The sequence below is a fragment of the Ursus arctos genome, unplaced genomic scaffold (genome assembly GCF_023065955.2).
Source record: "Ursus arctos isolate Adak ecotype North America unplaced genomic scaffold, UrsArc2.0 scaffold_18, whole genome shotgun sequence".
Lineage (NCBI taxonomy): Eukaryota > Metazoa > Chordata > Mammalia > Carnivora > Ursidae > Ursus > Ursus arctos.
Genome location: NW_026622852.1, coordinates 41618892 through 41636541, shown reverse-complemented (window position 1 = coordinate 41636541; position 17650 = coordinate 41618892). Strand labels below are relative to the sequence as shown.

General features: G+C 58.6%; 1 protein-coding gene across 2 annotated transcripts; it reads left to right on the top strand.

Moving 5' to 3' along the window:
* The first annotated feature begins 950 nt into the window (after positions 1-950).
* KIF12 (kinesin family member 12) lies at positions 951-8198 on the top strand. Of its 2 annotated transcripts, XM_057313705.1 has the most exons (19): positions 951-1047; positions 1118-1183; positions 1280-1358; positions 1539-1666; positions 1774-1849; positions 2203-2337; positions 2484-2619; positions 3453-3544; positions 3725-3872; positions 4550-4668; positions 4751-4855; positions 5390-5498; positions 5582-5672; positions 5880-5966; positions 6342-6432; positions 6506-6604; positions 7164-7264; positions 7359-7477; positions 7782-8198. In XM_057313705.1, exons 1-19 carry the CDS (start codon positions 1022-1024, stop codon positions 7919-7921), a joined length of 1947 nt encoding a protein of 648 aa, XP_057169688.1. In that variant the 5' UTR covers positions 951-1021; the 3' UTR covers positions 7922-8198. The 2 variants fall into 2 exon arrangements, with proteins under 2 accessions (XP_057169688.1, XP_057169689.1); XM_057313706.1 differs by lacking the exon at positions 2203-2337.
* The last annotated feature ends 9452 nt before the right edge of the window (positions 8199-17650 follow it).

Sequence of the window (17650 nt, the reverse complement as noted above, 5' to 3'; positions counted from 1 at the left end):
GGCCAGACTCCTGTATGTACCCTCCATGAGCTTGGTCCAGTCTCAAACCACCTCTACGTGGCTCACACATTTCCCCACCCCACCCAGCCTTCCTGCAATGTGTTCCCTCTGCCAAGACCACCCATCCCTACCACCCTCACTTCTCTGTTCCTACAGGGCTCTGAACTACGCCCCCGACCCACCCAATCCCTGCACACTAGACTGTTTTTACTTGTGTCCCGAACTAAGACTATGGGATTCCTTTGCCCTGGTGCCCAGCATGGAGCCTGTCCCTGAACGGGTGATTGCCCCACCCCAGCACCTTCGCAGATAGCTCTGCTGCTCCTGATAGCCAGACCAGGAGAGGGTTAAACAACTGCCCCAGCCTTAGATCAGCCTTGGCATTGGAGAAGCAGGTGGCCCAATGTTTAACCAGATTCTTCCTGGGCCTTTTGTCAGCTCGGCTCAGGAACTCAATTCAGCCAGGTCTTCTGAGAGCTGAAACCTGGGCCCCTCTCACCCCTTTAGGCGCACCCCCTTCCTGGGCCCTGGGTTGCCAAGTAGCTGGAGCTGCCAGGGTGGGGAAGCGGGAGTGGGGGGCATGGGGGGGGTAAGATTACAAAGCTGGAGGAGGCTTAGGAAGGGTCTGGTCCATGCTCTGCCCAGGCTTGCTGCACGGCCCTGGTTGAGCGTTTTCCATCCCCGCCTCCCTATCCCCATCTGTGTACGGAGGAGGCTGGTCTCGGTGGTCCCTCCTGATAGGAATGGGCAAGAGCTAGGGCTCCTCAGACTCCAGAACCCCCTAGCTAGGGGTCCCTTTGCTGGAGACTTTTTTCCACCAGAGGTGGGGGTGGGTAAATCTTTAACTAGCTCGCCCTGGGGAGGCTGGAGCCTTTCCGGATGGATGGCTGCCTGAGAAGGGGGAAGGGGGTGGGGGATGTAAGGTGTGTATAGCCAGTCCCAGTGTGGTGGAAAAGGGAGGGTAGTGGAGAGAGAAAGGAACGAGACTCGGGCGGAGCTAACTCCGTGTGCAAAGCAGGACATGGAGGAACGCGGGTCTCCCGACGGGTAAGCACACATTCTGGGAGGTTCGAGGAGCCTCTGGGCTCAGGGATGGTAACTCCCGTTCCTGCCACAGGGACCCCGCGCGGAGCCTGGAGCAGGGACCAGAGGGGCCAGAAACGCCCATCCAGGTGGTGCTCAGGTAGGTATAGGTTGGTTGAGGTGGGGGGGGGGGCAAGAAAGGACAGGACCGATGGCGACAACGGGAGGGACCATCCGCCTTCCCAACGGACCCCAGGGTTCGTCCCATGAGCGCCGCCGAGTTGCGTCGAGGGGAACAGAGCGCGCTGCACTGCTCGGGGACCCGGACTCTGCAAGTGAGGAACCCCCTCCCCCCTCCAACCCCAACTACCCCCCCCAAACCTACCTGGAGGCCCCTCCGTCCCTTTCCCGGGTCAACTTTGTCCCAGGCCCCAGCCTCCCCCACAACCCCCTCAGCCCCGCCCCCAGGCCCCGCTCCCAGCGTGCCCCGCCCCGTCTGCCGCCCCCTCCCCCAGGTGAGCCCCCCGGGCGGCGGCCCTGACGTGGCGTTCCGCTTCGGCGCCGTGCTGGACGGGGCGCGCACGCAGGAGGACGTGTTCCGGGCGTGCGGCGTGCGGCGCCTGGGCGAGCTGGCGCTGCGCGGGTGAGTGAGGCCCCGGTGACGGCCCCCCACCCCGGCCCCCAGCCTGCCCCCTCCCCCCACCCCAGCCGCCCGCCGCCTGCGTTCAGCCGCGCCCCTGCCGCCCGCAGCTTCTCCTGCACTGTTTTCACCTTCGGCCAGACGGGCTCCGGGAAGACCTACACCCTGACCGGGCCTCCTCCGCAGGTGGGCCGGCCGCAGGTGGAGCGCGGCGGGGGTGGGGCGCACACTTCCAGGGGGGAGGGGCCTTCGTGCCGCCCAGCCCCAGTTATTTGCAGACAGGGAAACTGAGGACCCGAGAGGTGAAGGCGCCTGCCCGATAGGGAGCCACTTGTAGCCGCTTTACTTAGTAGCTCTCCGTTTCTTCATCTGTAAACGGAAGTGATAGTTCCGACCGAGGAGTACCTGCCATGTTCTACGGGAACTTGGCGCAGTTCCGGCGCGCAGTAGGGCAGACCCCTACAAAGGGTAGTTAGGACTGTTACTTTGTGCTGGCATGATCATGGTCCAGCCCTTGGCTCAGCTGTTTCTGCCCCCAGGGCGAGGGTGTGCCCGTACCCCCCAACCTAGCTGGCATCATGCAGAGGACCTTTACCTGGCTGTTAGACCGGGTGCAGCACCTGGGCGCTCCTGTTACCCTCCGTGCCTCCTATTTGGAGATCTACAACGAGCAGGTGGGGGACTGAGATGAACAGACATTTCTCTCCACGGAGCACGGGTCAAGGGACAGAAGAGGCTGGGGGACTGTTGTCGGTAAGGGCTGGGGGTGGATGCAGCGTGGGCTCAGGGCCCCTTCCCTCACCCACCACCCTTATCTCAGGTTCGAGACCTTCTGAGCGTGGGCTCTCCCCGGCCCCTCCCTGTTCGCTGGAACAAGACCCGGGGCTTCTATGTGGAGCAGCTGCGGGTGGTGGAGTTTGGGAGTCTGGGGGCCCTGATGGAACTTCTGCAGATGGGTGCGTGCTACTTCAGGGGTGCTTTGGGGTGTGGGGACGCCCATTCCTTAGCTGTTCACTGACGGTGCACTCGGAGCCCCTGGCTGGAGCTGTGGCTTGAGATACTCTGTGGGAGAAAAGGGCCAGCAAACCAACAATTCAGACATAGCCCAGGGATGGTCACCCCACCCCACCCCATGCCAGGCTTGTAGATTCTGCTGTCCACACTCTTGGAATCCTGATGATGGGGTCATGATTGGGTCGGGTGGGGTCAGGGTCATGGTCTCTCCAGCCCAGGGCTTCTGCCTTGGTCAGGCCTCATCTTTGCCCCCTGAGGAGGTCTCCCCACCTCAAGGCTCTCCCCTTTCAGTCTGTTCCCCTGCATGCAGCGAACCACAACCCTCTTCCTCTCCAGACGCCCAGACCCTTCTAGTTTCTCAAAGGTAAAGGTCAGACCTCTTAGGCTAGCCTGTGATGTCCTTGCATTCCAGCCTCATTCATTCATCAAATATTTATTGAGCACTCCCCTCACGACAGGCATTGGGGACACTGGGACTCTGGGTTCTGGCCCCAAAGTTGTGCCCAGAATTGAGCTTTCTGAGTTTCTCTCTCTCCCCAGGGCAACAGGAGAGAGGTTCATAAAACATGAATCTGACTGACATCCCTCTGCTCAGTACTCTTCATCTTCCTTTCACATGTCCGTGCAAGAGGCAGACCCAGCCGCCCCTCCTTCCCCTTTCCTGCCTCCGTGCCTTTGCACAGGCTGGTCCCTCTCCCATGAAGCGATTCTTTTACTTTATCGGTGACCACCTGCTCGTCCTATCAGGTCCATCTCCTGCCGTTTTCCCCTCTAGGTCTTAGCCGCCGACGGAGCTCAGCTCACACCCTGAACCAGGCCTCCAGCCGAAGCCATGCCCTGCTCACACTCTACGTCAGCCGTCAAACTGTGAGTGTCCCCACGTGGGGAAGGAGCTGGCCCAGGGCCACCCAGCCAGGGTCTGCCTCTGGATGTAGAAAGCGACTTGGGTCTGTGCCGGAGGTAATGGTGGAAATCGTTGGCTTTGTGACTTTGGTGGGGACAGCCCCTCCCGAGTCTCTGTCGAGCCCTGGTCCCCCTGCCCCACAGATGCCTCCAGGGGACTCCGGGGAGCCCCCCGTGGGGGGGAAGCTGTGCTTTGTAGACCTGGCTGGCAGTGAGAAGGTGGCAGCCACGGGATCCCGCGGGGAACTGATGCTTGAGGCGAACAGCATCAACCGGAGCCTGCTGGCCCTGGGTGAGACGGGGGGCCGGCCGCACAGGCTTCCCGTGTCCCTCCCCTGAGCCTGACCCAGAGCTGTCTCCAGTGGGGGAAACCAGAGGAGTTGTAGGGCGGGGAGTCAAGAGCTGTGACCCAGGAGCCACTCGCCTCCTCCTGGCCTCACCGTGCTGTTGACTGGTGCCTCCCTTCTTAGACCTTTACGAGTCTCTAAACACGGAGGGTTTATAAGGGTACGTTTTCATTGGAGAGGTAGAAGCCCTCAAGTGCAGACAGAGAGTGAGCCCTCAGACTCTGTCCCATGTGCAGTTGGGAAGACTGAGGCCCAGTGAGGGGAAGGGAGGTGACCTTCTTCCCACCCCCACCCCAGGTCACTGGGCCTTGAGGTCTCTTCCTCTGTGGTGTGTGGGGGGAGATTTTCAGGGAACTCTTCTTCGTATCCTGAGCCCCTGCTGAGTACGAGGTTCAGGGATGGTCAGCTTCTTTGGTGGCCCTGGGGATCAGGGGTGGACAAGGCCAGCTCTGCCCTCGGGAACCCCAGTCTGGTGGTAGAGACTGGTCTGACCAAGTAACCAGATCTTGTCGAAGCGGGGTCTTCGAGTCACACAGGCCTGGCTGGAGATCTCAGCTCTGCGTGGACCAGCTGGGTGGCCTTGAGCAAGAGCTGTGACCTTGCTGGCCTTGTCCCCACCCAGGTCACTGCATCTCCCTGTTGTTGGACCCACAGCGGAAGCAGAGCCACATCCCCTTCCGGGACAGCAAGCTCACCAAGCTGCTGGCAGACTCGCTGGGGGGACGCGGGGTCACCCTCATGGTACCTGGGAGAGGCTGGCAGGGAGGGATGGCTCCTGATGGTGGGGTCCCAGAGAGGAGCACTCAGGGGCAGTCCTCCCCAGGTGGCCTGCGTGTCCCCTTCAGCCCAGTGCCTTCCTGAGACTCTCAGCACCCTGCGATACGCAAGCCGAGCCCAGCGGGTCACCACTCGGCCACAGGCCCCCAAGGTGAAATGGGGGGACACACAGGCAGAGGGGATAGTTGGGGATCACGCAGTAGTTGGAGCCTGAGTTGGTGTCACAGGAAGTCTGGGACTGAGTCAGAGTTGGGATTAGAGTCAGAGTCCTGGTGATGGGGTCATGGTCAGGGTTAGGGCATGTCTAGGGGTATGATCTGATTTGGGATGGGACTCAGGGTATAGCCAGGGTCCCAACTGGTACCATGATTAAGTCTGAGTTGAGTTGGGGTCTGACGTAGTGTCTCGTTTAGAGTCAGAATCTGGGCCAAGGTTTGAACAGAACAGAATTTAAGGTTGGACTTGGAGCAGGGTCCAGCCTAGAGGAGGCCCTCCAGGCATACAGCTTTGATACCATTAGGATGGGGTGCCTCCTCCAGGCGCATGTAGCCTTGTGCCAGGATGCGGGGCTGGCCATCGAAGCATGGGCTGGATTTTAGGCTCTACTCACCCACCCCCAGAAGCCCTTGTGCAGTGCACAACGTGTACAGCTGTAAGCAGCAGCCCTGGGCCTCTTTTTCTGCAGTCGCCTTCGCCTATGGCAAAGCAACCCCAGCGTTTGGAGATTGAGATATTGCAGCTCCAGGAGGAGAACCGTTGTCTGCGGTCCCAACTGGGGCAAATAGACCCCAAGGGTATGAGCTTCCTGGAGGCGGGGGTAGGGTAAGGATAGGGTCTGGGGCTCCTGTGGACCCAGCCATCTTCCCTTTCCCTGCAGCCTCAAGGCTCAGTGGGGCTCGGGTGGCCTGGGCCCAGCGGAACCTCTATGGGATGCTACAGGAGTTCATGCTGGAGAATGAGAGGCTCAGGTAGGGCCCGTCTCAGCCAGGGGGACTCTGTGCCCCATCCCTCCCCTCTGGGCTGCTCTGCCAGGCTGCCCTGCTCCCTAGTCTCTGGCTACCCTTCCGTCCCCCCTTGCCTCGTGGGGCTCAGACTCCAGCGCAAAGGGGAGGGCTAACTGATACCCCCCCGGTAGCTCTGCCTCCTGTCACCTGCCTGGGGCCTGCTCTTCCCAGGAAAGGACAGAGCCAGCTGCAGAGTAGCCGGGCCCGGGCCCAGGATGAGCAGCGCGTCCTGGCCCAGCAGGTCCAGGAGCTGGAGCGGTGAGCATGGCTGCCAGCCGGGAGGCAGGCCTCGGGACAGAGGGCAGGTGGGAGAGGGTGGCTCAGTGAAATGGTCAAGAGTTTAACCTCTGGACACAGACCACCTGGGTTCACATGTCAGCTCTGCCACCTACTAGCTGTGTGACCTTGGGTGAGTCATTTTACTTCTCCCTGCCTGGGCTTCCTCTTCTATAAACCGGGGATAACACAGTGCCTACTTTATAGGGCGGTTGTAGAGTTGGGATTGAACGAGTTCGTACGTAAAGCCTTGAGAACAGTACCTGGCATGTAGCAGGTGCTCCCTGAGTGTTTGTTAAGAGGCCAGCCTGGTGTTGGTTTGTGGGCTGTCAGCACAGACCCCACTGTTCTCTCCAGGCGCCTCCTCTGTGCCTGCTACCGTCACCAGCCACACCCTGGCCCAGCCCCATCGTGTCCCTGTGTAATGGCGCCGCCTCCTCCGTGCCACGTGAGTCTCTGCCCAGCCGGGGAGGGTGAGGGGCAGGACCAGCACGACCAGCTTCTGACATGCGCTCTTGCAGGCCCTGCCACCCCTCTGCTCCTGCTGCCACCTGTGCCCCCTGTGCCGGGCGCCACTGGCCCCCTGGGCCTGCGCATGTAGGGAGCTGCACCTGCCCCAGGTAGGAGAGGCGGAGCGGGGGTGAGCAAAGGGGGAAGAGCTGGAGAGTTTGATCCAGGGGGTCAGCAGCCTGGGAGGCTCCAGGGTTCCAGGGTCCCAGGCTGGCTTATGGGGTGAGGGGCTCGCTTTGGGCTCCTGCCCAGGGTTCGGAAAGTCTGGTTCGCTCGCCTCCCCCTCCTCCCCATCCTGCCTTCTTTCAGGAACTCATGGAGCCACTTGCTTATTCATTCGTCCGCTCACACATGACTCATTTATGTCTTCACTTACTCGTGTTCATTCACTGGCTCGGTGGCGCTCCCCTAAGCTCCCAGCTTTGTGCCAGCCCCTTTCTGGGCGCAGAGAATTCCAACAGAGACCAGACATGGTTCCTGCCCTCAGGGGGGCATTCCAGGGGCTACCTGCTGCCCACAGAAAAAGGGACCAAGACCCTGCGCTTTTATGTCCTCCTGATATTCTTGGTGGCCCGCGGGGGCAGGTGCGGCAGAGATGGTGGTGGCATCAGGAAGGGGGGGGCACGTAGAGGCAGGGTCACCCAGTGTGGGCTCTGGTCTTTCCTGCAGGTGTTTGGCCCTAAGGCCCCAGGGGGCGTGCCCCTGTCTGCCCAGCCCCCACCCTGGGCACCCCCATGCGACCCTGGCTCTGCCAAGTGTCCGAGAGAGAGGTGGGCCGGCCCTGGGGCACCGGGACAGGGGAGGAGGGGGCTGGGCCTGGGACTCGAAGGCTCACTTCCCACTACCCACCTCACCCCGGTCCAGGAGTCCTAGCGACTGGTCTCAGACCCGAGTCCTGGCAGAGATGCTGATGGAGGAGAAGGTGGTACCCTCTGCACCCCCCCTGCCCGTGGGGCCCCCGGACACGTCACCAGTGCTGCGAGGTGAAGGAGAGAGGGAGGGGTTTTTTGTGATCTTGGGCCAGAACCCACCCTCTCCAGGTGTTAGTCTTCCCATCTCTGAAATAGGCTGTGTGTTGAGAGACTCGTAAGATCTTTCCAGTTCCCAAACTCGGAATTCTCTTCCCGGGGCCGCCTGTACGTCCCGATGTGCGCAGGAGCCCACGGTGTATGTTGAGGGGGAGGGGGACCACCGAGGCTTCCCCGGAGGGCGTTGGGACACGGATGGGTCTGGGCGGGGAGGGGCCCAAGGGGGCGCAGGCCTCGAGACTCACCGTGTGCTCCTCAGGTGGGGCTGCGGTTCCAAACCTGGCCCGGAGACTGGAGGCCCTCAGAGACCAAATTGGCAGCTCCCTGCGTCGCGGCCGGAGCCAGCCACCCCCCAGCGAGGCTACACGGAGCCCCAGCCGAGTCCTCCCTCCCTGCTGAGGGCAAGGCAGAAACCGGGAGGCCACCGCGTGACCTTGGTCTGGGCTCTGTGCTCCCGGGCTTCAGTCCCCCCATCTGCTCAACGGGGACAGCAGCTGCCCGCTCCCCTCTGCAGCGGCGCCGGGCACGGGGTAGTTCCTGAGGGCTGCGGGTAGGGCGGGTGGGCAGGTGGGGGGAGCAGAGGGAGGCTGCCGCCCCGGACGGTGAGAGATGAGACTGCATTCGGGAGAAGCCAGGCCGCGGGTGATGAAGTAGACGAATAAAGAGAGGTGTCGGCTCCCAGTGTGGCGGGGCCTGTCTCCGGCGGGCATCAGGCACTTCTGCGCGGAGGCACCCCGGGGACGAGGGGCTCTCGGGGGGGCCCGAGGAGGAGGCCGGGACTCTCGGCGGAGGTGCGTGCCCCCGCTGATCAGGAATAGTCCGGGGTGCCATCTCCTTCGTAGAGGGTACAAGCGTTAACGGAGCAACTACCACACGCACCAGGGCAGACGTGGGGGAATCAGCGCGAGCGTCTGGGTGCGGGAGCGGGAGGGAGACTGGTTCCAGCTCGCCGTCTGTGCCCGCTGCAGGGGCCCTGGTGCCGGAGGGGTCGTGAGGTCTGAGTTCTGATGCCACAGGCTTGCCGGGACCTTGGGCAGGCCTTGAACCCTCCCTGGATCACTTCCTCGTATTCAGCCAATTAGATGGGGGTGAGGCTCCTTTCTGTGGGGTTCAAGTGAGGGTCAGGAGGTGAAGAATATCAGAATGCCGGTAGGATGCAGTGGGTCTGCAGTTAGGGGAAGTCCAGATGGGACATGAGAAATTGGGGGTGCCAGTGGGAGGCTCTTGTTAGAGAAGGAGCCACGAGACTCATCTAACTCTTCCATTTTATAGTTAGGGAAACTGAGACCCACAGGGCTCGTTCCTGCCTTTGTTCGCTCATTCGTTCATTCAACACTCCTGGCATCGACGCAAACCAGGGGGGTGAACAGGACTGACAAGGGATACGCTGGCTTTGCCCAGGAAGCTCACACTGGCCGGGTATTGAAAGGCAAGACGTGTGACTGAGCATTCGGGGTGTTCAACAGTGGAGACTTAGCAGAAGGAAGCAGAGCCCGGCACGTGGGGTAATGACCAGACGACACAGGCCACCGGGCTCGGCAGGGTGGGCTGTAGTTAGGTCCGCAGACTGAACCACACATGTGCAGATCTCACCTCCTCACTTAACCGTGAGTGATCCTGGGCAAATGACTTCGCTGCTCCGACCCTGAGTCCTCTCCTCTCAGGATGGATACGATAGTAATACCCCTCACTGGCCAGTTGTGGGGATTAAATCCACTTGTAGATGGAAAGAGTGCAGCACAAGGCTTTGCTGGTTGCAGACAAGTTAGCCAAAAGCAACTTTCAGCCAATATGACCATTTGATGAAATCGATGATCTGGGTTCAAAAAAAATTCATTCCACAAATCCCTATGGAGAACCCACTTTGGGCCAGCATTGAACAAACTCTAAGAATCCTTACTGTCCCCAAACACAGAAAAAAAAAAAAAAAAAAAAAAAAAACAACAAGAAAAAGGGCAGAATAGAGGGAACTCGGTGATAAATGCCATGGAGCAAAATCTAGCAGGGAGGTCCATCTGCCAGGGCGGGTGCAATTCAGAATAGGGGGCATCAGGAAAGGTCTCATGCAGGTGACATTCACGCAGAGACCAGAAGGAGCGGAGGAGGGTGAACCTGGTTATTGCCATAAAGTCGTTTTTTCCTACTCTGAGTAATTGTGGGGCCACCTGGGCTCCGGTGGCTCGGCAGGCTTGAGCCTGGGCCCCTCCCCTCCCCAGAGCCCTTCTCTCTCTTTCACGCTATGGGGGCCCTGCTTGCTGGGTGGTCCCCAGCCCCCGGTGGGAGAGGCCCCTGGCTCTGAGTGTGAGAGCTTTCCTCAGCTGCCTTGGGAGGGTGGACAGGGACCACCCAGGGGGACCCTGGCTATTGCTGGTTCATTTCGTGTTTGGATGATTCCTTCTTCCGCTGGAGCCAGCCACGATTTTCCAGTTTCCTCGTTCCAGCTCAGCAAAACCCCCACTTACTTTCCCAGAGATAGACTCAAGGAGACCAGTCTCTGGCACCCCATCCACTAGGCCATGTGTCCATCTCCGGGTCAACACCCTTGCTCTAGAACTGCCCCTTTCCCAGAATCCTGAAACCCTGGCGGAATTCCAGAGGACCCCAGTAATGTGTCAAGACTTTTCGAGTCCAGTGGTCCTTACTGAAAGCTTGAGGACTCCAGAGGGCACTTCTGGAGCCCTGAAAGCTATAGGGCTTCCGAGGATGCTGGAATCTGGGGGCCGTTCTCTGGCCCCTTGAAGTGGGGTGGTCACCCTCCAGCACTGTCAAGCTTAGAAGGCCTCTGATCAGAATTGAGGGAAGCTCTAGGAAATCCTGGAGCACTGTAGGCATTTTCCAGAATCCCAGATCCTTAAGTGATCTCTCAGAAATTTTAAAACTGTGTGTAGAAATTGGGAAGGATTCTCTGGACTCTCTACCTGGGGAGGGAGATGTTCAGCAGAGCTTGGAAGGCCATCCACGAGTTTCTAGAATGCTGGCAAATCTAGAGATGAATCTAGATGTCTAGAGCCCTGGCTGAATTCTCCAGATCCTTGGGGACCCTCTGCCTCAGCCAGTGCAGGAACAGGAGTATGGCCGGAAGCATCACTGTAGGACACACGCTTGAGGAAGAGCACGCCTGAGTGTCCTTGTCCTTCTTTTGAGGTCTCCTCTGGGCGATCCACCCCAAGATAGACCCCACCAGGTGCAGACAGCGTGAGAGAGTGTGAGGACCCCCGTGCCAAGAAGTCTCACTCCCGTCTCTGTCTGCTCTGGCCACACCTGCCTTCTTTCACCTCCCAGACGGGTCCTGCCTTCTCTCGGGGTCTTTCTTCCCTCTGTCTAATGACACATTTGCCCCAGATTCCTATTCGGTTTATACGCAGCAGGTTGATTGCAGCCCCTCTGAGGGATACCCCTCTGTGTTCTTTTAGATGGTGTCTTCTGTCATCGTGTCCTTGTCGAGCTTCCTGACTCCCCTTTATTTTAATGGTGGAGCAGCGTGGTGCGTGTCGAGTGGCGGGGCGGGGGCTTGCTGTGAAGCGAGGAGCAGCAGTCCCCGGAAGGTGTGAGCAGGTGGCACCGTAGTTAGCAGGGGCGGAGTCACGCACCGGGGCTCGAAGCCTGCCCTGCAGCCCACCGCCTGTGGGAGCCCCTCGAGGCCCGCCCAGGCCGGCCAGCAAGGAAGACCTGTGAAAGTGGGCCAGGGTGTCGGCCTCAGGAGCCTTCACGTAGCCCACGCTGTGACCACACAGTCTCGCACTCATCACCCCTTTACTAGGTCCCTCTGGAAGGCCGGGCCTGCTTTGCTGGCTGTCAGGCTGGAGGTCTGGGTGGTCTCCAGGCTTCGGAACGTTGGGCAGACGCACCCCCTCTCTCGGCCTCAGTCTGTCCCGACTTACGGCTGTGGGAGCCTGTGCGAGGCACTTAACCTCTCTGAACCTCAGGCTCTTCCTCTGTAAAGTGGGGATAAGGTTGGTTTATCCTGTGAGAAGTCAGTGAGCGCTCATAGAGGGTATGAGATGAGGGTTAAAAGTGACTCCACAGGGGCACCTGGGTGGCTCAGTCGTTAAGTGTCTGCCTTAGGCCCGCGGGAAGCCTGCTTCTCTCTCTCCCACTCCCCCTGCTTGTGTTCCCTCTCTCGCTGTCTCTCTCTCTCTGTCAAATAAATAAAATCTTAAAAAAAAAAAAAAGTGACTCCACATAAACCGTTGAAGACACAGCCTGGCCCCTGGTCTGTGCTGCATAAATGCTAATCAGTATTACTGTTGTTATTATGAATAATGGAAGCTCTCAGCACACGCGTGCCATGTGCCTGTCCTTGCAGGAGAGGACCTGTGTCGATACCTGCTCTCCGGTCATTTCAGACCAGATAGCCTCTCTGCCGGCTCCTTCCTACGGTGACTCTTCGAACGTGGATTCTTGTGGGGAGAGAGTGGCCATCCAGGACTGTTGCCCGGTGCAAGAGCCAGGGAAGAGTCCCCGCTGCTCTGCCAGGGCTCATTGAGAGACATTCATTTGTCTCCATTGAAGAAGGGCCCGGGGGGACTTTCCAAAAAGTCTGGCTTGCCTCGAGGTTTTGGAAAAGAGCTATTTTAGTCCATCTAAGGACATTGGGTGATATCAGCTCGGTCAGCCAAGAGTCAGGGCAGGTCCCTGGAGGTCCTGCTTTAATGGACAGATAAGACCAGCCTGCAAAGAGCAGGAAAATGCCTGTGTCCTCTTCCTGGACACAGGCCGGTCTTTGGAAGGTTACTCCTTTGGGAAAACCCCCTCCTTCAGTGGTACGAAGGGAGCCAGACGGGCCACAAGCTCTGTCCCTTGGATCTCAAGGACACTCAGCTCCAGAGTGTCTCGCTTTGCAAGCTGCTTCTCCAGGCCAAGCCTGCCTCTCCCACAGTCGGGAAGCGAGACTGACAACATCCAAGGGCGCTCTTCGCTCCGCTGTCTTCAAGGAGCGAGAACGTGACCTGTCCTTCATCATTTCATTCCTCCACACCCCGTGGGCTCCTCTTAACCCCATTTAACAGAGGGAAGAACTCAGATCCAGAAAGGGGAAGTCACTTAGGATCACATAGGAAGGGGGCACAGCAGTGACTGGTCCCGGGTCTGTCCGGGTGCAAAGTTCAACCGCTTGACCATCACTCTGCTAAATGAAGCTCCAGAGTCCTCCCGGCCATGGCACACGGACTAATTCAAAACTGGGGACACAAGGAAACGCCACCGCCGAGCAATCTCTTTGCTTTTTGGACTGTGTCCTTGAGCGTTCCAATCATGTACTAAGCATTATTTAAGGACTTAGAGCAGTGATTCCAATCTTCCAGCCTCCCTCAGCTGCCTTCTAGTTTGGTGGTCCTTCTCCGGGTCTGACCTACATTCTCCTTCGCAGTTCTAAGTCCATTGGTGTGTGTTCACTGAGCACCTGCTAAATGCCCCGCATACTGCTGGGCCCCAGGGAGGAGGAGATGGGTTAGGTCTTGGTGTGGCAGGCACGGAGCATGCTGTTTGCTGGGGAAGGGAGATGCAGGCACGTGTGAGCCTGGCTCCTGCAGGGAGGAGGCTGGTGGAGGGAAATGACCCGCCCCCTGCTCCAGGTGTCTGAAAGAACAGGGCCCAAGGTCCCGTTTAGGAGGGGACAGGGCCTGGGAGGTCAGCAGAGTGATGCAGGTGTCAAGGAGACCAATCCGAGTTCAAATCACGACTCATTGCCTGGATGACCTTTGACACCTGTTCACTTGAGCTCTTAGCCTCATTTTCCTTATCCGTAATACAGAGCAATCGTTGTAGTAAAGGGATGGAGCCTTAACAGGGGGACTCCGTAAGATGTGCTTATGGGGCGCCCGGCCTGGGGCCCGGCACACAGTAGGAACTGAATCCAGCTTAGTGGCCTAGAGCAGTGGCAGCCAAGTCTGGTTCACTGAGGGAATCTTTCAGGAAACTTTCCAACAGGGCCCCATCTAAGCATCCAGCTCTGTAGCTAGGTGGGGGATAGGCAAAGTAGAGGCGAATGTTCTAGGGAATCCCAGGGGATTTGAAGCAGTCCTGGGGTAAGGAAGGCCGGGTTCTAGCGCTGGTTCTACCACTTCTCTGGGCCTTTGCTCCCGGCCTCGGGCTCCTGGTCTATGTGGAGCCATCTGAGTGAACCTGGACGGTCTTTCTAGAAGTTCTTTGCTGCCCTCTAGTGGACATGGGCACTCTCACCTCCCGGCAGCGTATTTCCTGCCTGTCTGGAGCCCTTACCTGGGACCCCAGGCTACGTGCCTGTGAGGACGCAGGTCTCTCCACTGCATACACTTGGGGAGCACGGAGGACGTTCACAGGTGTCCCTCACTGAGCGCTCATATCAGCCATATCCAGTGAGCTACGTTACCGTCATTTGCAGGCCTACATGAGGAAGGTGAGATCAGGGAAGGAAAAGCCCCCCCCCCCAACGGTCACCCGGCAAATCACAAGGGCTTGGGGCTCAAGGCTGTCGGTGGCCTAGCTCTTTGGGATGGGTGGGGAAGAAGGACAGCCTAGAAACCACTGAGCAGTGAGAAGGTCCCCTCTCCCGGGTGCTGCCCACCTCCTCTCACCCTGAGTGGGCAGGTGACACTCTGAGTCCAGGCGAACTGAGCAGTCAGCTGTCTGGGGCAAGGCCTGGGGCTGGATACCTCCTCGTGGGGAAGGAAGGTCCCCCTGCCATCCCCTTCCATCATTAGTGCAGGAAGGCCTGAACCCTGACCACGCCCTCGGGTCTGAGTCCCACCCAGTGTCCTCCATGTCCCTGTTGGTCCTTCCTTCTTCCTGGAGAACTTTGCAGGGAGTTGCTTTCTGGCCCTCACTTCCATTCCCTCTTCGTGGATCTCTCCCAATTATAAATCTGGCCGGCCATTCCCTTCTGAAAACCCACCAGCACTCCCCATACACTCCAGATTCACGAGCAGAGCCTTCGGCCGGCATCACGGGCCTACCTGCTGGGCCTCGGCCCCCTCCTCAGTGTTGCTCTTGCCACTGGCCTCCCCCTCCGAGCTCCAGCTCCACGGTTTGGATGGTTGGGTGCTTTGGCTGGTTGGGTTTTGCTTTCCAGATGCATCTTTGTGTCTCTGCCTCCTCTGTGGCTCCGCGGGTGCTGTCCCTCGGTCCAGAGCACCCTGTCCTCCCTCCACGGGCCCCCTTGCACTTTTGTCTAGTGAACTCCTCAGCGGGTTAGATTCCCCTCCCCTGGCCTCTGCTCCCCCATCACTGCAGTGACCATCTGTCTTACCATCTTCTCCTCCCCCCCAGCCCCCCTCCCCGGGGAATGAACTCTAGGAGGTCCTTCCTGTGCTCCATCGTACCCCCAGCACCAAGCACAGAGTGCAAGCCTGGTGAATAAATGAGTGAATGAATGAATAAGTGTGGGAGCAAGCCTGGGCCCTAGAGTCAGGCTGATGTGGCCCCCAGCTCAGCTGTAAGCTGGGTGACCTTGAACAAGTCCTGTTCCCTCCCTGAGCACCCATGTGTTCCTCTGAAAATGACCCTCCATTCCTGCTGCTCCTCCTGCATGGGTAGGCCCTCCCCCTCCTCCTGGACTGGTTCCAGAGGTGGCCAGTTCCTGTGGACTCTTGAGCCCTGGGTACCCCCAGGAGGGCAGGGGCCCCAGAGCCTCCACCCTCCCACCCTGATGGCCAGAGGGGAAAGAGGGGTCAGCATCCCCAGACTACGAATGACCTTGCATCCTGTGGTCCAGGGTTAATTTTTTAAAAACAGCTCAAAGTCCAGGTGGGCTTTGGAAGAGTTTGCTCTCTCTGTTTGCCCTGGTTAATCATCTCAGGAGAGCAAACATCCCTGGAGGCAGGCAAAGAGACCAACATCCAGGCGTCTGCCCTCCCCCCAAGAGAGGCCGTGTGGCTGAATGAACATCCTGTCCAAAAGAGGCCAGTATCTGTCTTTACCCCTCTGTGGCCTGGCCTTCCCGTGGGGCCAGTGGGGTTGACAGACCTAGGGCAGAGCTGCGGGGAAGAGCAGAGGAGCCGTCATGGGGCCATGGGCAAGCTTCAGAGGAGGGCTCTATTCCTACTGAGTCATGGTGGGTTTTTCACGCTCATAGCAGCTCGGTTTCTCCAGACAGACCTGGAGTTCATCACCAGATAGGACAGTGGAGAGTTTAGAGAGCACTGACCCACTGCCTCACTTGACCTCTTGGCAGACAGAACAGGGACTGTTATCTTCAGTTTACAGATGAGGAAAGTGGGCTTCAGAGAGGGAAAGTCCTCTGCAAAGTTAGTGGAAAAGAAGTCAGGCCTTCTGGCTCCCAGTTCTCTGAACACCTCAAGTTAGACTTCTTACTACCACCACTAACCAAACCATGGAAGACCGAGAAACCCTGTGAACAGGAGGGAAGGTAATTGTCCCAGAAATCTAAGCCGAAATGGTTGGTGTGATAAAACTTGTAACATGGCTTTGAGCTTCCTGGCGGCCAAAGCAAAAAGGAAATGCTGTCAGTAGCCAAGCTGCTGGTGATGGAGCAAAGGAAACACTCACTTAGGAATAGAGACATATTTGTTCCTGATACTGATGAAAGACGAAGTATCAGGTGGCTCCTACAGAGAGACGTGACGCACATTTGCAGGTGTTGGTGGCGGGAGGGGGGGGACGCCTGGATTCTCACACGAACATGGGTCTTGCTTTTGGAACCCACTATCTGAAGGGGGCATGCCCAGCAGGGGGCCTTCTCTGAGTCTGGAATGTTCCATGTCAAGAACAGGGACGAAGTAAGGACAACGGCTCTGACTGCTGGAAAAGGGAGCTTCATAGAGAGGGCCAACAGTAGCACTGGCAGGATTTTGAGCTTTGGAGACAAACAGAACTAGGTTTTCAAAAATTCTCATGGAAATTGCTTAATGAACAGTATACAGTTTCCTAAGCCTGCCGTTAACGAAGCGTCACAACTGGGAGGCTGAGAACAACAGAAGTGTATTCTCTCACAGTTTTGGAGGTTAGAAGTCCAACACCAGACTGTCCGTGGGCCCACAGTCTTGAAGTTTCTAAAAAAGAACCCTCACTTGCCTCTTCCTACCAGCTTTCCTTGGCGCTCCTCGACTTGTAGCTGACGCCCATCTCTGTGCCGGGCTTCACGTGGCCGTCTTCCCTGTGCGTCCCTCTGCGTCTGTGTGTCCGAGTCTCCCTCCCCTTTCTCTTACTGAGACACCAGGCGTTAGATGTAGGGCCCACCCTCATCCAGTATGACCTCACCGTAGCTCAGAGCCTCTGCAAATGAGGTCACATTGAGGTCCCGGGTGCACACGAATTTTGCGGGGGACACTACGTTCAACCCACCGCAGACACAGTCACCTCTTACCACGTGCCAGACGCTGCCCTAGTGCTTTGCAAAGCGTAGTGCCCGTGACCGCACAACAGCACTGTGAACCAGCAGCCGCTGTCCCCATTCACTGATGAGGAAGCCCAGGCACTGGGAGGAGGCGTCACTCGCCCCAGGCCAGCACGGGATGCAGTCTGGCCCCGGAGTCTGAGTTCTCAGCCGCCACCCACTGCCACCGGTCCCAGCAGCTCTGCTTTCCAGCAGGGAGCCCCCGGGCAAGGCACCCTACCTCTCAGAGACTCAAGTCCCCTGTCTTTATTTTCTATATTTCTCAAAGATTGTATTTATTTACGAGAGTGCGCGTGCAGGAGTTGGGGAAGGGGCAGAGGCAGAGGCAGAAGCAGGCTCTGTGTTGAGCAGGGGCTCGACGCGGGACTTGATCCCAGAGTCCAGGATCATGACCTGAGCCAAAGGCAGGTGCTTCACGGACTGAGGCAGCCCTCAAGTGCCCTGTCTTTAAAGGGGAAGATAGCACCTACTTTCCAGGGTCGTTGTAGGGGCTGGATCCAGTTCTGTGGCGTGTGTAGTGTTGGCACGGAGCCGGCACAGAGCAGGTGCTCGGGGAACAGAAGCTGCTGTGGAAATCATCATTATTATTCCTACTATTATTTGCTAGGGCTACAGAAGCCAGGGGTCAGAGAGGGAAGTCGGGGGACAGGAAGCCCCGGTTCTCTTCTGGGCTGTGCCTTTAGGCCCCCCCTGCGGTCTCTGCGATGTCGTTTTTTCTCCCTGGGCCTCCATGCTCTCATGTGAGGAAGGGGCCTGATCAGGCTCGGTCTGCTGGCCCCCGGAGTGTGAGGTCCAGG

What these genes read in the sequence shown, in the direction of transcription:
- KIF12 (XM_057313705.1), top strand. Translation starts at nt 1,022, where the DNA reads ATGGAGGAACGCGGGTCTCCCGACGG. An exon ending in CTCGGCCACAGGCCCCCAAG is followed by an intron (nt 4,856 to 5,389) that starts GTGAAATGGGGG and finishes CTTTTTCTGCAG; the next exon opens with TCGCCTTCGCCTATGGCAAA. An exon ending in CGCCGCCTCCTCCGTGCCAC is followed by an intron (nt 6,433 to 6,505) that starts GTGAGTCTCTGC and finishes GCGCTCTTGCAG; the next exon opens with GCCCTGCCACCCCTCTGCTC.